At 39.1% G+C, this 20785-nt stretch overlaps 1 protein-coding gene across 1 annotated transcript in view; it reads left to right on the forward strand.

The window, feature by feature from the left end:
* Positions 1 to 20785, forward strand: part of EPB41L4A (erythrocyte membrane protein band 4.1 like 4A) — a 256576-nt gene that overhangs the window by 94288 nt on the left and 141503 nt on the right. The window contains exon 2 of the mRNA XM_060091850.1: positions 9571 to 9675. Coding sequence (XP_059947833.1) covers positions 9571 to 9675 — 105 coding nt within the window. The remainder of the gene's footprint in view (positions 1 to 9570; positions 9676 to 20785) is intronic.

Here is a 20785-nt window from a genome sequence, read left to right on the forward strand (position 1 = left end):
GGTTTTGTTTGTTCTTCTTTCTCTAGTTCCTTTAGGTGTAAGGCTAGATTGTTTATTTGAGATTTTTCTTGTTTATTGAGGTAGGCTTGTATAGCTATAAACTTCCCTCTTAGAACTCTTTTTGCTGTATCCCATAGGTTTTGGATCGTCGTGTTTTCATTGTCATTTGGCTCTAGGTATTTTTTGATTTCCTCTTTGATTTCTTCAGTGATCTCTTGGTTATTTAGTAGCGTATTGTTTAGCCTCCATGTGTTTGTGTTTTTTACGTTTTTTTCCCTGTAATTCATTTGTAATCTCATAGCGTTGTGGTCAGAAAAGATGCTTGGTATGATTTCAGTTTTCTTAAATTTACTGAGATTTGATGAATGTTCCATGCACACTTGAGAAGAAAGTGTAATCTGCTCTTTTTGGATGGAATGTCCTATAATTATCAATCAAATCTATCTGGTCTATTGTCTCCTCTAAAGCTTGTGTTTCCTTATTAATTTTCTGTTTGGATGATCTGTCCATTGGTGTAAGTGAGGTGTTTTAGTCCCCCAGTATTACTGTGTTACTGACGATTTCCTCTTTTAGAGCTGTTAGCAGTTGCCTTATGTATTGAGGTGCTCCTGTGTTGGGTGCATATATAATTATAATTGTTACATCTTCTTCTTGGATTGATCCCTTGATCATTATGTAGTGTCCTTCCTTGTCTCTTGTCACATTGTTTATTTTAAAATCTATTTTATCTGATATGAGTATTGCTACTCCATCTTTCTTTTGATTTCCATTTGCATGGAATATCTTTTTACATCCCCTCACTTTCAGTCTGTATATGTCCCTAGGTCTGAAGTGGGTCTTTTGTAGGCTACATATATATGGGTCTTGTTTTTGTATCCATTTAGCAAGCCTATGTGTTTTGGTTGGAGCATTTAATCCATTCACATTTAAGGTAATTATCGATATGTATGTTCCTCTTACCATTTTCTTAATTGTTTTGGGTTTGTTTTTGTGGGTCCTTTTCTTGTCTTGTGTTTCTCACTTAGAGAAGTTCCTTTAGCATTTGTTGTAGAGCTGGTTTGGTCATGCTGAATTCTCTTAGCTTTTTTTTTTTTTTTTTTTTTGCGGTACACGGGCCTCCCACTGTTGTGGCCTCTCCCGTTGCGGAGCACGGGCTCTGGATGCGCAGGCTCAGCGGCCATGGCTCATGGGCCCAGCCACTCCACGGCATGTGGGATCCTCCCGGACCGGGGCACGAACCCATGTCCCCTGCATCGGCAGGCGGACTCTCAACCACTGTGCCACCGGGGAAGCCCTCTCTTAGCTTTTGTTTGTCTGTAAAGCTTTTGATTTCTCCATCAGATCGGAATGAGGTCCTTGCTGGGTAGAGTAATCTTGGTTGTAGGTTATTCCCTTTCATTACTTTAAGTATGTCAGGCCACTCCCTTCCTGCTTGTAGAGTTTCTGCTGAGAAATCAGCTGTTAACCTTATGGGAGTTCCCTTGTGTGTTATTTGTCATTTTTCCCTTGCTGCTTTCAATAATTTTTCTTTGTCTTTATTTTTTGCCAATTTGATTACTATGTGTCTCGGCATGTTTCTCCTTGGGTTTATCCTGTATGGGACTGTCTGTGCTTCCTGGACTTGGGTGGCTATTTCCTTTCCCATGTTAGGGAAGTTTTCGACCATAATGTGCTCAAATATTTTCTTGGGTCCTTTCTCTCTCTCTTCTCCCTCTGGGACCCCTATAATGCAAATGTTGTTGTGTTTGTTATCCCAGAGGCCACTTAGGCTGTCTTCATTTCTTTTCATTCTTTTTTCTTTATTCTGTTCCACAGCCCCTTGAATTCCACCATTCTGTATTCCAGGGTCACTTATCCATTCTTCTGCCTCAGTTATTCTGCTGTTGATTCCTTCTAGTGTAGTTTTCATTTCAGTTACTGTATTGTTCGTCTGTGTTTGTTTGTTCTTTAATTCTTCTAGATCTTTTTTCAACATTTCTTGCATCTTCTCAATCTTTGCCTCCATTCTTTTTCCGAGGTCCTGGATCATCTTCACTATCATTATTCTGAATTCTTTGTCTGGAAGATGGCCTGTCTCCATTTCATTTAGTTGTTTTTCTGGGGTTTTATCTTGTTTCTTCATCTTGTACATAGCCCTCTGCCTTTTCATCTTGTATATCTTTATGTGAATGTGGTTTTTGTTCCAGAGGCTGCAGGTTTGTAGTTCTTCTTGCTTCTTCTGTCTTCCCTCTGGTGGATGAGGCTATCTAAGAGGCTTGTGGAAGTTTCCTGATGGGAGGGACTGGTGGTTGGTAGATCTGGCTGTTGCTCTGGTGGGCAGAACTCGGTAAAACTTTAATCCACTTGACTGCTGATGGGTGGGGCTGGGTTCCCTCCCTGTTGGTTGTTTGGCCTGAGGCGACCCAACACTGGCGCCTACCCGGGCTCTTTGATGGGGCTAATGGCAGACTCTGGGAGGGCTCACGCCAAGGAGTACTTCCCAGAACTTTGCTGCCAGTGTCCTTGTCCTCACGGTGAGCTACAGCCACCCCCTGCCTCTGTAGGAGACCCTCCAACACTATCAGGTAGGTCTGGTTCAGTCTCCTATGGGGTCACTGCTCCTTCCCCTGGGTCCTGATGCGCACACTACTTTGTGTGTGCCTTCCAAGAGTGGACTCTCTGTTTCCCCCTGTCCTGCCAAAGTCCTGCAATCAAATCCCACTGGCCTTCAAAGTCTGATTCTCTAGGAATTCCTCCTCCTGTTGCCAAACCCCCAGGTTGGGAAGCCTGACATGTGGCTCAGAACCTTCACTCCAGTGGGTGGACTTCTGTGGTAAGTGTTCTCCAGTTTGTGAGTCACCCACCCAGCAGTTATAGGATTTGTTTTTATTGTGATAGCGCCCCTCCTACCATCTCATTGAGACTTCTCCTTTGTCTTTGCATGTAGGGTGTCTTTTTTGGTGAGTTCCAGTGCCTTCCTCTCGCTGATTGTTCAGCAGTTAGTTGTGATTTCAGTGTTCTCGAAAGAGGGAGTCAGAGCATGTCCTTCTACTCCACCATCCTGAACCAATCCCCTAATCCAGTTTTTTTAAAATAAATTTATTTATTGTTTATTTTTGGCTGCGTTAGGTCTTCCTTGCTGAGTGCAGGCTTTCTCTAGTTGCAGTGAGTGGGGGCTACTTTCGGTGTGGTGCGCGGCCTTCTCATTGCTGTGGCTTCTGTTGTTGCAGAGCATGGGCTCTAGGTGCGTTGGCTTCAGTAATTGTGTCACGTCAGCTCTAGAGTGCAGGCTCAGTAGTTGTGGCGCATGGGCTTAGTTGCTCTGTGGCATGTGGGATCTTCCCAGACCAATGCTGGAACCCGTGTCCCCTTCATTGGCAGGCGGATTCTTAACCACTGTGCCACCAGGGAGGTCCCTATCATTCAGATTTGAAGGAGAGAGAAAGAGTTTTACAGACAAGGAAAAGCTAAAAGAGTTCAGCACCTCAAAATCAGCTTTGTAAGAAGTGTTAAAGGGGCTACTCTAAGCAGAAAAGGAAAAAGACCATAAATAGAAATAGGAAAATTATGAAAGGAAAAATCTATTTGGTAAAGGCAAACATAAAGTAAAGGTTGTCGACCAACCACTTATAAAACTAGTAGGAAGGCTAGAAGATATAGAAAATTATTTATATCCACAAGAAGTAGGTAAGAGATACACAGAAGAAAAAGATATAAAATATGATGTTAAACACAGTAAACAGTGGCGGGGGGAGAAAAATGTTAGAATGTATTCAAAGTTGAAACCGTCACCTTAAAATGTATATAGGTTGTTAAATATGAACTTTACAGTAACTGCAAACCAAAAATCTATCATAGGAGAAAGGAAGAAAAAAGAACTACAAAAACAACCAGAAAACTTAACGAAATGGCAATAATTTCATACCTATCAATTACTTTAAATCTAAATGCTCCAGTCAAAAGACAGTGTGACTGAATGGATAAAGAACAAGACCCATGTATATGCTGCCTACAGGAGACTTACTTGAGATCTAAGACACACAGACTGAAAGTAAGAGGATGGAAAAAAGTATTCCATGCAGAGGGCAATGAAAAGACAGCTGGGGGGTAGCAATACTTGTATCAGGCAAAATATACTTTAAAAGAAAGACTGTAACAAGACAAAGAAGGACAGTATATAATGATCTAAGGGATCAATTCAAGAAGAAAGAAAATACAATTGTAAATATATATGCACCCAACATAGGTACACCTAAATACATACAGCAAATATTAACAAACATAAAGGGGGAAATTGACAGTAACACATTAATAGTAGGGGACTTTCACAGCCCACTTTCAGGGAATTCCCTGTTGCTCTAGTGGTTAGGACTCCACTCTTTCACTGAAGGGGACATGAGTTCGATCCCTGGTTAGGGAGCTAAGACCTCACATGCCACTGGGCACAGGCAAAACAAAAACAAAAACAACACCCCACTTACATCAATGGACAGATCATCCAGACTGAAAATCAGTAAGGAAACAGTGGCTTTAAACAACACATTAGATCAGAGAGACTTAATAGATACAGTTAGAACATTCGATCCAAAAGCAGCAGAATACATTCTTTTCAAATGAACATGGAACATTCTCCATGATAGATCACATGCTAGGATACAAAACAGGTCTCTATAAATTTTAGAAGATTGAAATCATATCCAACATCTTTTTCAGCCTCACTGGTGTTAGACTAGAAACTAACTACAAGAAGAAAACTGAAAAACACAAAAGACCTGTAGCCTAACCAGTATGCTGCTAAACAACCAATGAGTCACTCAAAAAAATCAAAGAGAAAATTAAAAAATCTGGAGACAAATGAAAATGGAAGCATAACAATCCAAAATCTACGGGATGCAGCATAAGCAGTTCTAAGAAGGAAGTTTATAGCAGAACAAGCCTACCTCAGAAAACAAGAAAAATGTCAAACAATCTATCCTTACACCTAAAAGAACTAGAAAAAGAACAAACAAAGCCCAAAGTTAACAGAAGGAAAGAAATCATAAAGACCAGAGTAGAAATAAATGAAATAGAGACTGAAAAAACAGTAGAAAAGATCAATGAAACTAAGTGCTTGTTCTTTGAAAAGATAAACAAAATTGACAAACCTTTAGCCAGACTTATCAAGAAAAAAAGAGAGGGCCCAAATAAATAATATCAGAGATGAAAGAGAATTTACACCTGACACCACAGAGCTACAAAAGATCCTAAGAGATTACTGTGAACAATTATACACCAATAGAATGGACAACTTAGAAGAAATGGATAAGTTCCTAGAAACATGCAATGTTTCAAGACTGAATCAGGGAGAAATTGAAATATGAACAGACCAATCACCAGTAATGAAACTGAATCAGTAATTTAAAAAAAACTCCCAGTAAATAAAAGTCCAGTACCAGATGGCTTCACAGGTGAATACTACCAAACATTTAAATAAGAGTTAAGGGCTTGCCTGGTGGTACAGTGGTTAAGAATCCGCCTGCCAATGCAGGGGACATGGGTTTGAGCCCTGGTCTGGGAAGATCCCACATGCTGTGGAGCCACTAAGCCCCTGCGCCACAGCTACTGAGCCTGTGCTCTAGAGACTGCAAGCCACAACTACTAAGCCCTCATGCTACAACTACTGAAGCCCACACACCTAGAGCCTGTGATCTGCAACAAGAGAATCCACCGCAAAGAGAAGTCCATGCACAGCAGTGAAGAATAGCCGCCGCTCGCCGCAGCTACAGAAAGCGCATGCACAGCAATGAAAACCCAAAGCAGCCAACAAACAAACAAACAAACACACAAACAAAAAAAAAAGTTAACATGGGTCCTCAAAGTATTCCAAAAAATTTCAAAGGAAGGAATGCTTCCAAACTCATTGTACAAGGGTAGCCTCATCCTGATACAAAACCAGACAAGGACCCCACAAAAAGAATTAGAGGCCAATATCACTGATGAACATAGATGTAAAAATCATCAATAAAATATTAGCAAACCAAATTCAACAATACATTAAAAAGATCATATACCATGATCAAGAGGGATTTATCTCAGGGATGCAAGAATGGTTCAATATCAGCACATCAATCGATGTAACATACCACATTGACAGATTGAAGAATAAAAGTTATATAATTATCTCAATAGATGCAGGAAAAGCTTTTGACAAAATTCAACCTCAATTTATGATTAAAAAAAAAAAAAACTCTGTGCTTCCCTGGTGGCGCAGTGGCTGAGAGTCTGCCTGCCGATGCAGGGGACACGGGTTCATGCCCCGGTCTGGGAAGATCCCACATGCCATGGAGCGGGTAGCCCCATGAGCCATGGCCGCTGAGCCTGTGCATCCTGAACCTGTGCTCCGCAGCAGGAGAGGCCACAATAGTGAGAGACCCACGTACCGCAAAAAAAAGAAAAAAAAAAAACTCTTCACAAAGTGGTTATGTAGGAAACATATCTCAACAAAATAAAGGCTATATATGACAAACCGATAGCCAACATCATACTCAACTGTGAAAAGCTAAAAACATTTCCTCTGAGATCAGGAACAAGACAAGGAGGCCCACTCTTGCTGCTTTATTCAACATAGTATTGGCAGTCCTTGCCACAGCAATTAGATAAGACAAAGAAATAAAAGGAATCCAGTTTGGAAAGGAAGAAATAAAACTGTCATTATCTGCAGGTGACATTATACTGTATATAGAAAATCCTAAAGGTGCCATCAGAAATCTATTCGAACTAATAAATGAATTCAGTAAAGTTGCAAGATACAAAATTAACATACAGAAATCTGTTGCAGTTCTATACACTAACAATGAACTATTGGAAAGGGAAATTAAGAAAACAGAAAACAGTCTCATAATTATATCAAAAGAGTAAAATAGGAATAGATCTAACCACGGAAGTAATACTTGTACTTGGAGAACTATAAGACTTTGATGAAAGAAATTGAAGATGACACAAATAGATGAAAATATATACTGTGGGACTTCCCTGGTGGCACACTGGTTAAGAATCCACCTGCCAATGCAGGGGACATGGGTTTGATCCCTGGTCTGGGAAGATCCCACTTGCTGTGGAGCAGCTAAGCCCGTGTGCCACCACTACTGAGCCTGTGCTCTAGAGCCCATGAGCCACAAGTACCTAGCCTTCGTGCCACAACTACTGAAGCCTGCACACATAGAGTCCTTGCTCCACAACAAAAGAAGCCACTGCAATGAGAAGCCCGTGCACCACAGCGAAGAATAGCCCCCACTTGCTGCAACTAGAGAAAGCCTGCGTACAGCAATGAAGACCCAATGTAGCCAAAAATAAATAAATAAAATAAATTTATTTTTAAAAAAAGAAAATATATACTGTACTTACGTACTGAAAGAATTAATATGGCTAGGATGACCATACTCCCTGAGGCAATCTTTAGATTCATCACAATGTCTATCAGAATACTAGTGGAATTTTTCATAGAACTAGAACAAATAATTCTAAAATGTGTATCAAAACACAAAAGACCCCAAATAGCCAAAGCAGTCTTGAGAAGGAAGAATAAAGCTGGAGGTATCACATTCCATGGTTTCAAGCTATACTACAGAGCTACAGTAATCAAAACAATATGGTACTGGCACAAAAACAGACATATAGATCAATGGAACGGAACAGAAAGCCTAGAAGTGAACCCACACTTGTATGGACAATTAATCTATGACAAAGGAGGCAGGAAAATATACAATGGGGCAAAGACAGCTTCTTCAATAAATAGTGTTTGTAAAACTGGACAGCTACATGCAAAAGAATCAAACTGGACTACTTTCTCACATCATATACAAAAATAAACTCAAAATGGATTAAAGATGTAAATGTAAGACCAGAAACCATAAAACTCTTAGAAGAAAACAAACAGTGGGCCCTTTGACATCAGTCTTAGCTATATATTTTTTGGATCTGTCTCCTCAGGCAAGGGAAACAAAAGCAAAATAAACAAATGGGATGACATCAAACTAAAAAGCTTTTGCACGGAAAGGAAACTCAAAAAAGTGAAAAGACAGCTTACTGAGTTGGAGAAAATATTTGCAAACAATATATTCAATAAGGGGTTAATATGCAAGGTACACAAAAAAGTCATACAACCTAATGGCAAAAAAACAAACATCCTGATTTAAAAATGGGAAGAGGACCTGAATAGACATTTCTCCAAAGAAGGCATACTGATGGCCAATAGATACATGAAAAGATGCACTATATCACTAATCATCAGGAAAATGCAAATCAAAAACACAGTGAGAAACCACCTCATACTCGTCAGAATTGCTATCATCAAAAGGCAACAAATAACAAATGTTTGTGAGAACATGGAGAAAAGGGAACCCTCGTACACTTTTGGTGGGAATGTAAATTGATTCTGCCACTATGGGCAACAGTATGGGGGTTTCTTGAAAATTTAAATGTAGAACTGCCATATAATCCAGCAATTTCACTTCTGGGTTTACCTGAAGAAATCAAAAACACTAATTTGAAAAGATATATGCACTCCAGTGTTCATTGCATCATTATTTACAATAGCCAAGATGTAGAAGCAACCTAAGTGTTCATTGATAGACGAATGGATAAAGATGCAGTGTGTATATACACAGTAGAATACTGCTCAGCCATAAAAAAAAAGAAGCCTTGCTATTTGTGACAAAGTGGATGGATCTAGAGGGTACTCTACTAAGAGCAATGAGTCAGACAGGGAAAGACAAATACCTGTGGAATCTAGAAACAGAACAAACTGATAAGCCAAAATGAAGGCAGACTTGTAGATACAAAGGACAAATGGATGGTTGCCAGAGGGAGGAGGCCAAATTGGTGAAGGGATTAAGAGGTACAGACCTCCAGTTATGTAATAAATAATCACTGGAATGTAATATACAGCACAAGGAATATGGTCAATAATATCATAGTAACCGTATGGGAAAAGATGGTTGTTAAACTTACTGTGTGATCATTTCATAATGTATGCAAATGTCAAATCCTTATGTAGTACACTTGAAACTAACATAATATTGTATGCATACTATATTTCAATTAAAAAAATAAAACATAAAACCTTACTAAAGAAAATAAAAAATTTTAAAAAGCTTTGGCTATTGTTATTTTAGTTTTATATATCTTCTGCATTAGTTGTGAGAGTAATGATGTAGGTGAAAATTGCTTTTTAAAGTGAAAGAACTGTGGGATTTTTAACCAAAGTAAGTTTTTTTGATGAATTTATTAGATGCACTTCATATAAACTGTTATCTTTATCAAAATAATAATTTTGTCTTAAAAATATTTTACAGTCCTATAAGAAAAGAACCTTAAATTAATTTAAAATGTACAATTAAAAAATTGTTTTCCAAAGCAATTCATTTAATACTGAAATCCCTTTCTTTGTAATTGAGGCAAAACTTAAAGAGGGAACTTTGGGCTAATAAAATTGTTCCCATGTGAGCAAAGCTAATAAAAGATGAGAACTGTGACTGTGTCCCACTGAGAAAGACAAGGCACCTTATTAAAAACACACACACACACACACAAAACTGTGAATTATTTTTGCAGAAGTCAACGAAAGGTTCCGTTGTCCTTGAGCACGTATTCCGTCACATAAACCTTGTGGAGATCGATTACTTTGGGCTGCGTTACTGTGACAGAAACCATCAGACGGTGAGTACAGTGACTTCATATTAAATTTTTCTTGTATAAATTTCACTGTATCTCTGGCTTTTCCTGATCTTTAGGTTTTTGTAACTGAAAATGACTGAAAAACTTAAACATGTTTTCCATTGCTAATTTCTTTGCAATTTTTCCACTTCTGCCGAAAGTTGTAGAGTTGTAGGATTCATAGCTTATGTGTGTGCAGATTTCTTTGTAGGTGGCTTACATAGTTTGTTTTTTCGCAGCCATATTATAGAGAGTACTTTCCCTTTGTGCTGTTAGGAGGACTGAATTAGCCATTTAATGTGTGTTAGGAGCCAAGTGGCTAGTCTCTTGAAGTGATAGGCATTATTGCTTTTTAAGAAAGTAAATGGTTAAAGAGTATTTAAAGAAATACAGTGTAAAAAGGTGCCGATCTAAGTTTTATAAGTTGGACGAGCAATTATAAAATAAGGGGTTTTCATTCATGAGCTTCATGGAATAAGAGTAATAAAGGCAACCAAGTTTTTGGTGTAGGATGTCATTTGTTCATGAGGATTTAACTCAAGAATTCCTGACTGGTTGGATGGTAGAGAGGTACTAAGAAAGTTACCACATTGGTTAGTATAGATTCTATTTGGTAAGACTGAAATGCTGTCTCTTGGTGATGAAGAGAGGAGACTTTGGAGGTGATGATTGTGAGGTACAAAAGTATATTCATTAATGTGACTTTTGGTTTAAAAGTCTAAGACAGATCTTAACCTCAGATAGACAGTCTTATTTATGCTTATAATGCTTATATGCTTACCTTAAAAATACCATATTTGACATATCTTTTATTTTTTATACTGTTAAAATAGGTTTCCTCCTCTTTCTTCCTCAGTTGTCCCAGCCTCCACTGGGTCATCTTGGTCTGGGGTCTGTTCATTGAGATGCATGATTGTCTAAGTGGACTTTTTCTGTCCTAGGATGTGCTAGGATGAGAAGAGGCAGACAAGTGGAATGCTATTGATGGTGGTAACTTGTGATTTTTCTTGAGCTTGTTCCATAACCTGTTTTGTTTCACGTGAGCATTTCACAAAGCAGGAATAAAAGATTGGGTGTGTTGGTTAGCTTTCATAGGAAGGAATTGCTTTCTAAAGGCGAGTGGTCATTAATGCGTAATGCAAAGAAAGGGAATGGACATACTCAAGTTCACTGAATTCTGTCTTGTACAGGCCATAAGTCAATATAGCAGAACTGTAAATCTGTACTGAGAGATTAAATTGAAGGCTATAGAAGATATCTTGCATTACATTCATATTTTTGAAATCGCATTTTTCCGAGCAAAGAGAAATTCAGTTTCCTGATCTTATCTAGTATGTCAGACCTTGCCTGGAAAGATCGACTGTCTTGCTAAAATTATATAGACCTTATCTGTCCTTTTTTTTTTTTTTTTTTTTTTACATTCCAAAGAAAAAGATGTGAAAAGCTAGAGAATTTTAAACAATGGCTCATATCATTGCAAAAGAATTAGCAGTTGCTATTGGTAGTTTATTTAAAGTTTTCTAGGGCTTATTCAGAACAGTTTCTTTTCTGTTACCTTTATTCCTAAGGGTTCACATTTGTGATACAGGTCTTAGGTGAAAATAAATTACACAATTAGAAGGAGAAAACTGTTAAGTCATGCTTTTTATGTGGTAAAAACATCAGATGTGTAAATCACATGAAAAACTATTTTTTTACCTCCTGAATTTATTTCTTTCTAGTAAACTCAGATAAAATAAAGGTGATTTGTAAACGTGACTTAGTCTTTGTATGTTCAAATGTATTCTCTTATTTTCCTTTTAATTGTAGGAAGCTATGAGAATAAGTTCATGAAAATTTACTCTGACTTTAGGTAACCATTTCTTCAAGGCCTATCATTTCTGCGGGGCTGGGAGAGTGTGTCTGGGTAGGAACACATGATTCCATTCCTGATTTTCTCCTCTTGGGTTCTGAGGCAGAAGTTGGGATCTCCCTCAGGAAGAAGTGCAGGCAGCCTTTTTAACTCTGGAATGGCAACCTCCCCAACTGTAAGTTTCTGAGGAGATTGTTAGTAAACCTAACTTCATATTTCCCTATTCACTCTCTATATCCCATAGTTACTTATGGTAAATAAGAATAACTCTATGTTAGAATAGCACAGGACATAGGGAAAAGTCCTTGTCCTAAAAATAAAGGAATGATTTCTGTGACTATGCCTGAATTACTGTCCATTAGATGGGATTTTGTTTATTGCTTTACTCTTACTGCACCCGAAAGTTTATTTTAATGGGGAATGCCTGTGTAACAATCTTTAGTGTAATTAAGATCTACATAGAGAAGACTTTGAGGCCCTAATGGGCACCACTTAGATCAACTCTTGAAGCAAATAAAAAGAGATAGTGGGAAGAGGAGCTGGGGATAAAATGGAAGAAAGATGACAAGGAAAAAGAGATGGCTACATCAGTGAAAAGTTCTCCCTCCTCCTCCCTCCATCAGCAGTGGATCATGCCTTGGGGCCATGCCTGAACTTTGGCTGGGGGTGGGGGAATAGACTGGGCAGCCTGCAGCACTGCTAGTCAGCCTGGTGTGGTTGAAGCATGCAGATGTTAGACTGACAGTGGCTGCAGAGCTGGCAAGAAAGGATTAGGGAGGGCTTTATGCCCACCTCAGAGAATTAGTGTGTGTTGCATGAGAAGATGGGCAGCTACCCTGGAGAATTAGGACACAACATGCCTGATGAATATGTCCCTAGGACATGTGGACCCCCACATGGCAGGGAGCTTGTTGTCTGTCCTGGAGAATGGGGGTTACCAGGAGGCCTCAATCCAGGTGTATCGGCCATCACCATTGTTGTCATCAATGTATCAGGAACTGTTGAACGTTTTCTTGTGTTCATCACATGCTCAGCACAACTGTACAAGTTAAATATTATTATCCTACCATCAGAGATGAAGAAACGGAATCTAAAAAGATTAAACAGTTTCTCCAAAGCCACATAACTAGCAAGTATTAAGATCAGAATTCAAACCCAGTCTTCATGTCTCCAAGACTTTTCAACCACTATAATATCCTGACTTGAATGTGTGTAAGATAAAGAGGTTTTGCATACTTCGGGCACTAAAGAACTCTCTTTTGGGCTTCCCTGGTGACACAGTGGTTAAGAATCCACCTGCCAATGCAGGGGACATGGGTTCGAGCCCTGGTCTGGGAAGGTCCCACATGCCATGGAGTAACTAAGCCCGTGCACCACAACTACTGAGCCTGCGCTCTAGAGCCTGCGAGCCACAACTACTGAGCCCACAAGCCACAACTACTGAAGTCCGCGTGCCTAGAGCCCATGTTGCACAACAAGAGAAGCCACTGCAGTGAGAAGCCCGGGCACCACAACAAAGAGCGGCCCCCGCTCGCTGCAACTAGAGAAAGCCCACGCACAGCAACGAAGACCCAACAGAGACAAAAATAAATAAATAAAATAAATAAATTTTAAAAAAGAACTCTATGCAATTTACATATTAATGTTTGTTGAGAAGATTTAAATGGTAATTTCCAATAAGCAAACTTCTCAGATTAACCTGTGGCAAGAGAGCTCATTTAGGCCTTTGTGTGTTGCTGCATTCATGTGGTCGTTCAGCTGTTATTTAATGAATACCTAATATATGCAGGCCATGTTCTGGAGCTTTCTATGTTTTTCATGTAGTCTGAGGAATTCTGAGGAAAGGGAATTTACTGCCTGGAATATTAAATGAAAAAATAAAGATTTTATGTACATTCCATGGAACCAAGTCCTGGGAAATTCATGTAGCAAACGCATTGATTTAGGTGTTATGTATGTGTAAAGAGTAACAGCTGGACAGAAATAAATCTTGTTAAAGCTAACATCTCTCTAAGGGTACAGCTGACTTGATTTGGAACACTCTGGGCATCATAATTTCTTAACTTCACTTCTCAGGATGGGTCTGTAAAAGAATCTCTGGAAAATAAAAACAGTTCTTTGTGAAGACACGGTTACTGGGACTGAATTAACACAGCGCCGCCTGCATTACCTCAGGCTTTTTTTTAGAAAGCACCCTCTTAAGGATGAACCATGGGGGAGACTTCCCTGGCGGTCCAGTGGTTAAGACTTTGCCTTCCAATGCAGTGGATGTGGGTTCGATCCCTGGTTGGGGATCCCACATGCCTCGTGGCCAAAAAACCGAAACATAAAACAGAAGTAATATTGTAACAAATTCAATAAAGACTTTAAAAAAATGGTCCACATCAAAAAAAATCTTTAAAAAAAAAGATGCACTGTGGGCTTCATGTACTTGCAGTTTCTTTCCTTAATGACAGCAATAGTGAAAGCACTTAGCCTGGGCCTAGAACCTCCGTTCTGTTCTGCTCTGGCCTGTGTCATCAGGTTCATTCTTAATCCAGACTGGTCTGTGCGGGGTATGTCTCTTTTATACCTGGGCCGTGGTTCAACTTACAGAAAATTTCCAGCCATGATGGAAGGTGTCTGTGAGGCCATCTGTCATAAGGGTTACAAGAACACACCAGCTTTGTCGAATGACCCTGCCACTTACTAGCTGTAAATATTTAAAATTCTCTTAAAGTACTGACCCTTAATCTAGAACAGCAGAACTGCTGGGAGAGTGGGCTGCGTCCAGTGTGTTCTAGGCCTGCCTATCACCAGTTGAGTGGCCGTTCATTGGGAACACCTTCCTGTTCTCCACATGGCGTGTGGCCAGGAGCTTAGCTTGGTGTGTCTTTACTTTGAATCGGTACCAGCTCTCTCTGCTCAGTGTCTTAATCCCCAGCATCTGTGAATATGTCACCTTATATGGCAACAGGGACTTTGCAGATGTGACTAAATTAAGGATCTTGTGATGGGGAGATTATCCAGGTGTGACCAATATAATTACATGAGTTCTTATACATGAAAGAGGAGGCAGGAGAGTCACAGGAGATGTGACAATTGGATGCAGAGGTCAAAGTCATGTATTCACTGGAAGGAGGCCTTGATGCCAGGAAGTCAGGTAGCCTCTAGAAGTTGGAAAGGGCAAGGCAAGGGTTCTCCCCTGGTTCCCCCAGAAGGAGTACAGCTCTGCCTACACTTAGGTTTTTAAGCCCAGCATCTTAGTCAGTTTGGGCTGCCTTAACAAATTACCACAGACTGGGTGGTTTAAACAAACAACATTGATTTCTCACAGTTCTAGAGGCTGAAAGTCTGAAAGCAGGGTGCCAGCGTGGTTGGGTTCTGGTGAGGGTCCTTTTCCAGGTTGTGGACAGCTGACTTCTTGTAACTTCACATGGTAAAAGAGTTCTTACAAGAGCACTAATCCCATTCCTGCTTGACCTAAGCACCTCCCAAAGGCCCTACCTCCAAATACCATCACATTGGGATTAGGGCTTTAACATGTAAACTCCCGGCGGTGGCAGACACAAACATTCAGTCTGTTATACCTACTGAGACCATTTTGGACTTTCGGCCTTCGGAATTGTCAGATAATAAATTTCTGTTGTTTTAAGCCACCAAGTTTATGGTCATTTGTTGCAGCAGCAGAAAGAAACCAATACAGGTGGTTACTGTGGGAAGCATTTTATCTTGCTTGCTCAGTGGAAACTTCAGGGCCTTCTTGTTTGGTTTCACCATGTTAGGCAGAAACCTGAGATACAGTTACTTTCCTGGGTAATAATAGCATATAACCTTCTGCAGATGCTCAGGATTTCTGTGATTAGGGCTACATGTGTATCTGCAGATGTCTGTGAGTAATATTAGTTGCTGCTTCAAGATTATCTAGATTCCTTATTATGAAGGAGGGATGGTAAGATCTGTTAATGATAGGCAGAGAATTGAAATTATGATACAGGCCTATTCCCTTTAATAATTGGGTGAATTTGAAATTACTCTGAAGCTGGAAGGAACATGAGATGCCTTTGGGTGTTCAGAAGTTATTATAAGTGGAGTGTGTGTGGTAGAACAGACAACTGCCTTTGGAGTCACAAGATAGGTCTGAGTCCTATGTCTGCTTCTAAGAATGGTCAAGTCATTTCATTTTTCTGAATATTGAGAATAATGCCTTCCCTGACCCAACATTCAGGATTGCTGTAGGACCAAATTAGAGACCACACATATACTATAAGGTGTCAAACATTTTGAAGGCCTTTCCTGTTGAAACTAGGATGGAGGAAAATATTGCTGGTGATACATATTTTTAAAAGGTGGAATAGAGGAAAGAAGGAAACAGTCTGGGGGAAAGAAGAGAGAAAATCAAATAAGCTTTGGACTCTGAAACAGCTTTGGAGATTTTTGAAGATGAGTTTTGTTGACATTGAAAGCAGTAATAAGAATAAATGTGATATCTCAATACTACTTCTGGTTTTAAAATTAGGGGTTATAATCACATCCCGTTTTAATGTTAGCACTTGAGGTGTCTTTACAAATTACTCCTTCAAATGCAGATTCTATCCAGGTAGAGCTTTTCTCAGAATATGGCATTCAACCTGCTGAATCTGCTGTCCTACGACTTCAGAAGTCAAAGAAGGAGGGAGACAGGTAGCATACAGATTCAGTCAGCATGTGAATGTCCTCTTCCCCAGTGAACTCTTCTTTTCTTCAGCAAGACAATAAAAGAAATCGCATGGAAGCCCCCTAACTCCTTAATGCTTCTCACACACTTAGTTGCTTCTTACCCATCCTTTCCTCTCCTCTCAGTGGAAGAGCCCCAGTGCCTCTCCCCTGGATTTTATCACCTCTCATTTCTTCTGCATCTTCAGCCCTCTCCCACTCTGTTCACTTTCTTCTGTCAAGGTTTGGGCATGTTTAAATCTCTCACATTTAAAACCACCCTTCCCTCACTCCCATGCGATCCTTTGTCTACTGCCATATTGACTCCCTCTGCGTCACACCTAAACGCCAGAAAGCTTTGCCTAAATTCATCACCTCCACTTCTCAAATCTAATTCATCCTTTTTAAAAAATTTTTATTTATTTATTTATTTAGGCTGCTCCGGGTCTTAGTTGCAGCACACAAACTCGTAGTTGCGACATGCATGTGGGATCTAGCTCCCCGACCAGGGATTGAACCTGGGCCCCCTGCATTGGGAGTGCAGAGTCTTACCCTCTGGACCACCAGGGAAGTCCCCATCAAATCTCATTCATTCTTAAACTTCTCACAGTTCAGCTTTGATGCCCATGATACACTGAAACGGTCCTCAGGGTCGTCACTAGTTGCTACATCCAAGTGACACTTTCAGCCCTTATCTCCTTTCTGTTGTTGCATTGACCCTTGTTCTTAAAATCTTCTCATTTTGCTCTTCTGACAACACGTTCTCCTTTTTTTTCTCTTTTCAAGTTTTCTTCTGGTTATTCCTATTCAATCTTCTTTATGATCACGTTTCCTAAAAATGTTGATATGATTTTGTCCATGGTTTTCTTATGTTCTGACTGAATATAGGCTCACACACTTAATGCTACTTCTTCTGGCACTATTTTTTTCTGAAATAACTTCCTTAAAAAAAATAAAAACTAAACTGTGTATATATTTGTATCCTCCCCACTGCCCCAAAATGCTCTGAGGATTATTGAGCAAAAATGATCCCATCCATTGAGCACTAGCAGGCAGGTGCTGCCATGAGTAATGGTATTCTTCTTTGCATTACGATTTGTTGTATTTTGCAGTGTGAGTGTGAGATTTCACTTTCTGTAACTTTAGCTTCTGGCAAATGACTGATAAAATGTGTGTAAGTGATCACACAAGTCCTATTGCAAAGAGAGAAATGAAATTTGTCATGTTGGATTATTACAAATTGAAACTTTTATAGCCAAGACATGGAAACAACCTAAGTGTCATCAGTGGATGAATGGGTAAAGATGTGAGATATATGTATGTATAAATAAAGTAATGGAATGTTATTTAACCATAAAAAGAAGGATATCCTGCCATTTTCAACAACATAGATGGATCTTGAGAACATTAGGATAAGTGAAATAAGTGAGACAGAGAAAGGCAAAGACTGTATGATCTCACTTATATGTGGAATCTATAAAAGCCACACTCATGGATGCAGATAACAGATTAGTGGTTACCAGAAGTGGGAGGTGGGGGATATGGGTGAAGGTGGTCAAAAGGTAAAATCTTCCAGTTATGAGATGAGTTCTGGGAACGTAATGTACAGCATGGTGACTATAGTTAACAATGCTCTTTGTATATTTGAAAGTTTCTGAGAGACTAGATATTGAAAGTTCACATCACAAGGAAAAAAGACTGTGTGAGGTGATGGATGTTAACTAAACTTAATTGTGGTGATCATTTCACAATATATACATATATCAAATCATTATGTTGTATGTCTTCGACTAATACAGTGTTTTTTTAAACAAATTTCAATGAAGTATAGTTGATTTACAGTGTTGTATTAATTTCTGCTGTACAACAAATTAACTCAGTCATAAGTATATATATTTTTTTCCATTCTGGTTTAGCACAGGGTACTGAATATAGTTCCTTGTGCTACACAGTAAGACCTTGTTGTTTATTCATCCTATATATACTGGTTTTATCTGCTAATCCCAAACTCCCAATTCTTCCCTCCCCCACCCTGCTCCCTCTTGGCAACCACAAGTCTGTTCTCTATGTCTGTGACTCTGTTTCTGTTTCGTTGATATGTTCATTTGTGTTGTATTTTAGATTCCACATATAAGTGATGTTATATGGTATTTGTCTTTCTGACTTATTTCACTTAGTATGATAATCTCTAGGTCCATCCATGTTGCTGCAAATGGCAGTTTCATTCTTTTTTATGGCTGAGTAATATTCCATTATATATATATATTTGTATATATATATATATACACACACACATATATATATATATGCCATATCTTCTTTATCCATTCATCTGTTGATGGACATTTAGGTTGTTTCTATGTCATGACTATTGTGAGTAGTGCTGCTATGAACATAGGGGTGCATGTATCTTTTTGAATTATAGTTTTATCTGGTTATATGCCCAGGAGTGAGACTACTGGATCATACGGCAACTCTATTTTTAGTTTTTTGAGGAACCTCCATACTATTTTCCATAGTGGCTACGCCAGTTTACAATCCCACCAACAGTGTAGGAGGGTTCCCTTTTCTCCATATCCTCTCCAGCATTTGTTATTTGTAGACTTTTTAATGATGGCCATTCTGACTGGTGTGAGATGGTACCTCATTGTAGTTTTGATTTGCATTTCTCTAATAGTTAGCAATGATGAGCACCTTTTCATATGCCTATTGGCCATCTGTATATCTTCTTTGGAGAAATGTCTATTTAGACCTTTTGCCCATTTTTCAGTTGGGCTGTTTGTTTTTTTGTTATTGAGTTGTATGAGCCGTTTGTATATTTTGGACATTAAGCTCTTGTCTGTCGCATCATTTGCAAATATTTTCTCCCAGTCTGTAGGTTGTCTTTTCATTTTGTTTATGGTTTCCTTTGCTGTAGAGAAGCTTGTAAGTTTGATTAGGTCCCCTTTGTTTATTTTTGCTTTTATTTCTATGGCCTTGGGAGACTGACCTAAGAAAACATTGGTATGATTTATGTCAGAGAATGTTTTGCCTATGTTCTCTTCTACGAGTTTTATGATGTCATGTCTTATGTTTAAGTCTTTAAGCCATTTTGAGTTTATTTTTGTGTATGGTGTGGGAGTGTGTTCTAACTTCATTGATTTACATGCGGCTCTCCAGCTTTCCCAACGCCACTTGCTGAAGAGATTATCTTTTCCCCATTGTATATTCTTGCCTCCTTTGTCAAAGATTAACTCTCCATAGGTGTCTGGGTTTATTTTTGGGCTCTCTAGTCTGTTCCATTGATCCACGTGTCTGTTTTTGTGCCAGTACCACACTGTTTAGATTACTGTAGCTTTGTAGTATTGTCCATAATCTGGGAGGGTTATGCCTACTGCTTTGTTCTTTGTCCTAAGGATTGCTTTGACAATTCTGGGTCTTTTATGATTCCATATAAATTTTAGGATTATTTTTTCTAGTTCTGTGAAAAATGTCTCAGGTAATTTGATAGGGATCGTATTATATCTGTAGATTGCTTTGGGTAGGATGGCCATTTTTAACAATATTAATTCTTCCAATTCAGGAGCATGGGATATCCTTCCGTTTCTTTGAATCACCTTCACTTTCCTTTATTAATGTTTTGTAGTTCTCAGCATGTAAGTCTTTCACCTCCTTGGTGAGGTTTATTCCTAAGTATTTTATTTCATTGTTGCAGTTTTAAAAGGGGTTGTTTGTTTGCATTCCCTTTCTCATATTTCATTGCTAGTGTAAAGAAATGCAACCGATTTCTGTATGTTAATCTTGTATCTTGCTACTTTGCTTCTAGTAGTTTTTGTGTGGAGTCTTTAGGGTTTTCTATATTTAGTATCCTGTCATCTGCATATAATGACAATTTTACCTCTTCCTTACCAATTTGAATACCTTTTATTTCTTTTTCTTGTCTGATTGCTGTAGCTAGAACTTCCAACACTATGTTGAAGAGAAGTAGTGAGAGTGGGCATACTTGTCTTGTTCCAGATTTTAGGAAGGCTTTCAGCTTTTCACTGTTAAGTATTATATTGGCTGTAGGTTTGTCATAGTAGCTTTTATTATGTTGAGATATGTTTCCTCTATACCCACTTTGGTAGGAAATTTTATCATGAATGTATGTTGAATTTTATCGAATGCTTTCTCTTTTCCTTTCTTTTTTTTTTTTTTTTTTTGGCTGCATCGTGTGGCATGTGGGACCTTAGTTCCCCAACCAGGGATTGAACCTGTGCCCCATGCATTGGAAGCGCAGAGTCTTAACCACTGGACCACCAGAGAAGTCCCTACTTTTTCTGCATCTGTTGATACGATCACGTGGTTTCTGTCTTTTCTTTTATTGATGCGGTATGTAACATTGATTTGCATATGTTGAACCATCCTTGTGATCCTGAGATGAATCCAACTTGGCTGTGGTGTTATATGTCAATTATATCTCAATAAAACTGGGAGGAAGAGCCTTTACTATCTAAGCATCTTCAGGTATCTGGCAAAGATCAAGAAGCAGAAAGGTCTTCTTCGGTAGCCCTTTGACCATCATAAACAGTGCAGCAGCCTGGGAGGACTGATGACAAAACATCAAGG

Source organism: Mesoplodon densirostris, chromosome 3 (assembly GCF_025265405.1).
Source record: "Mesoplodon densirostris isolate mMesDen1 chromosome 3, mMesDen1 primary haplotype, whole genome shotgun sequence".
Taxonomy (NCBI): Eukaryota; Metazoa; Chordata; class Mammalia; order Artiodactyla; family Ziphiidae; genus Mesoplodon; species Mesoplodon densirostris.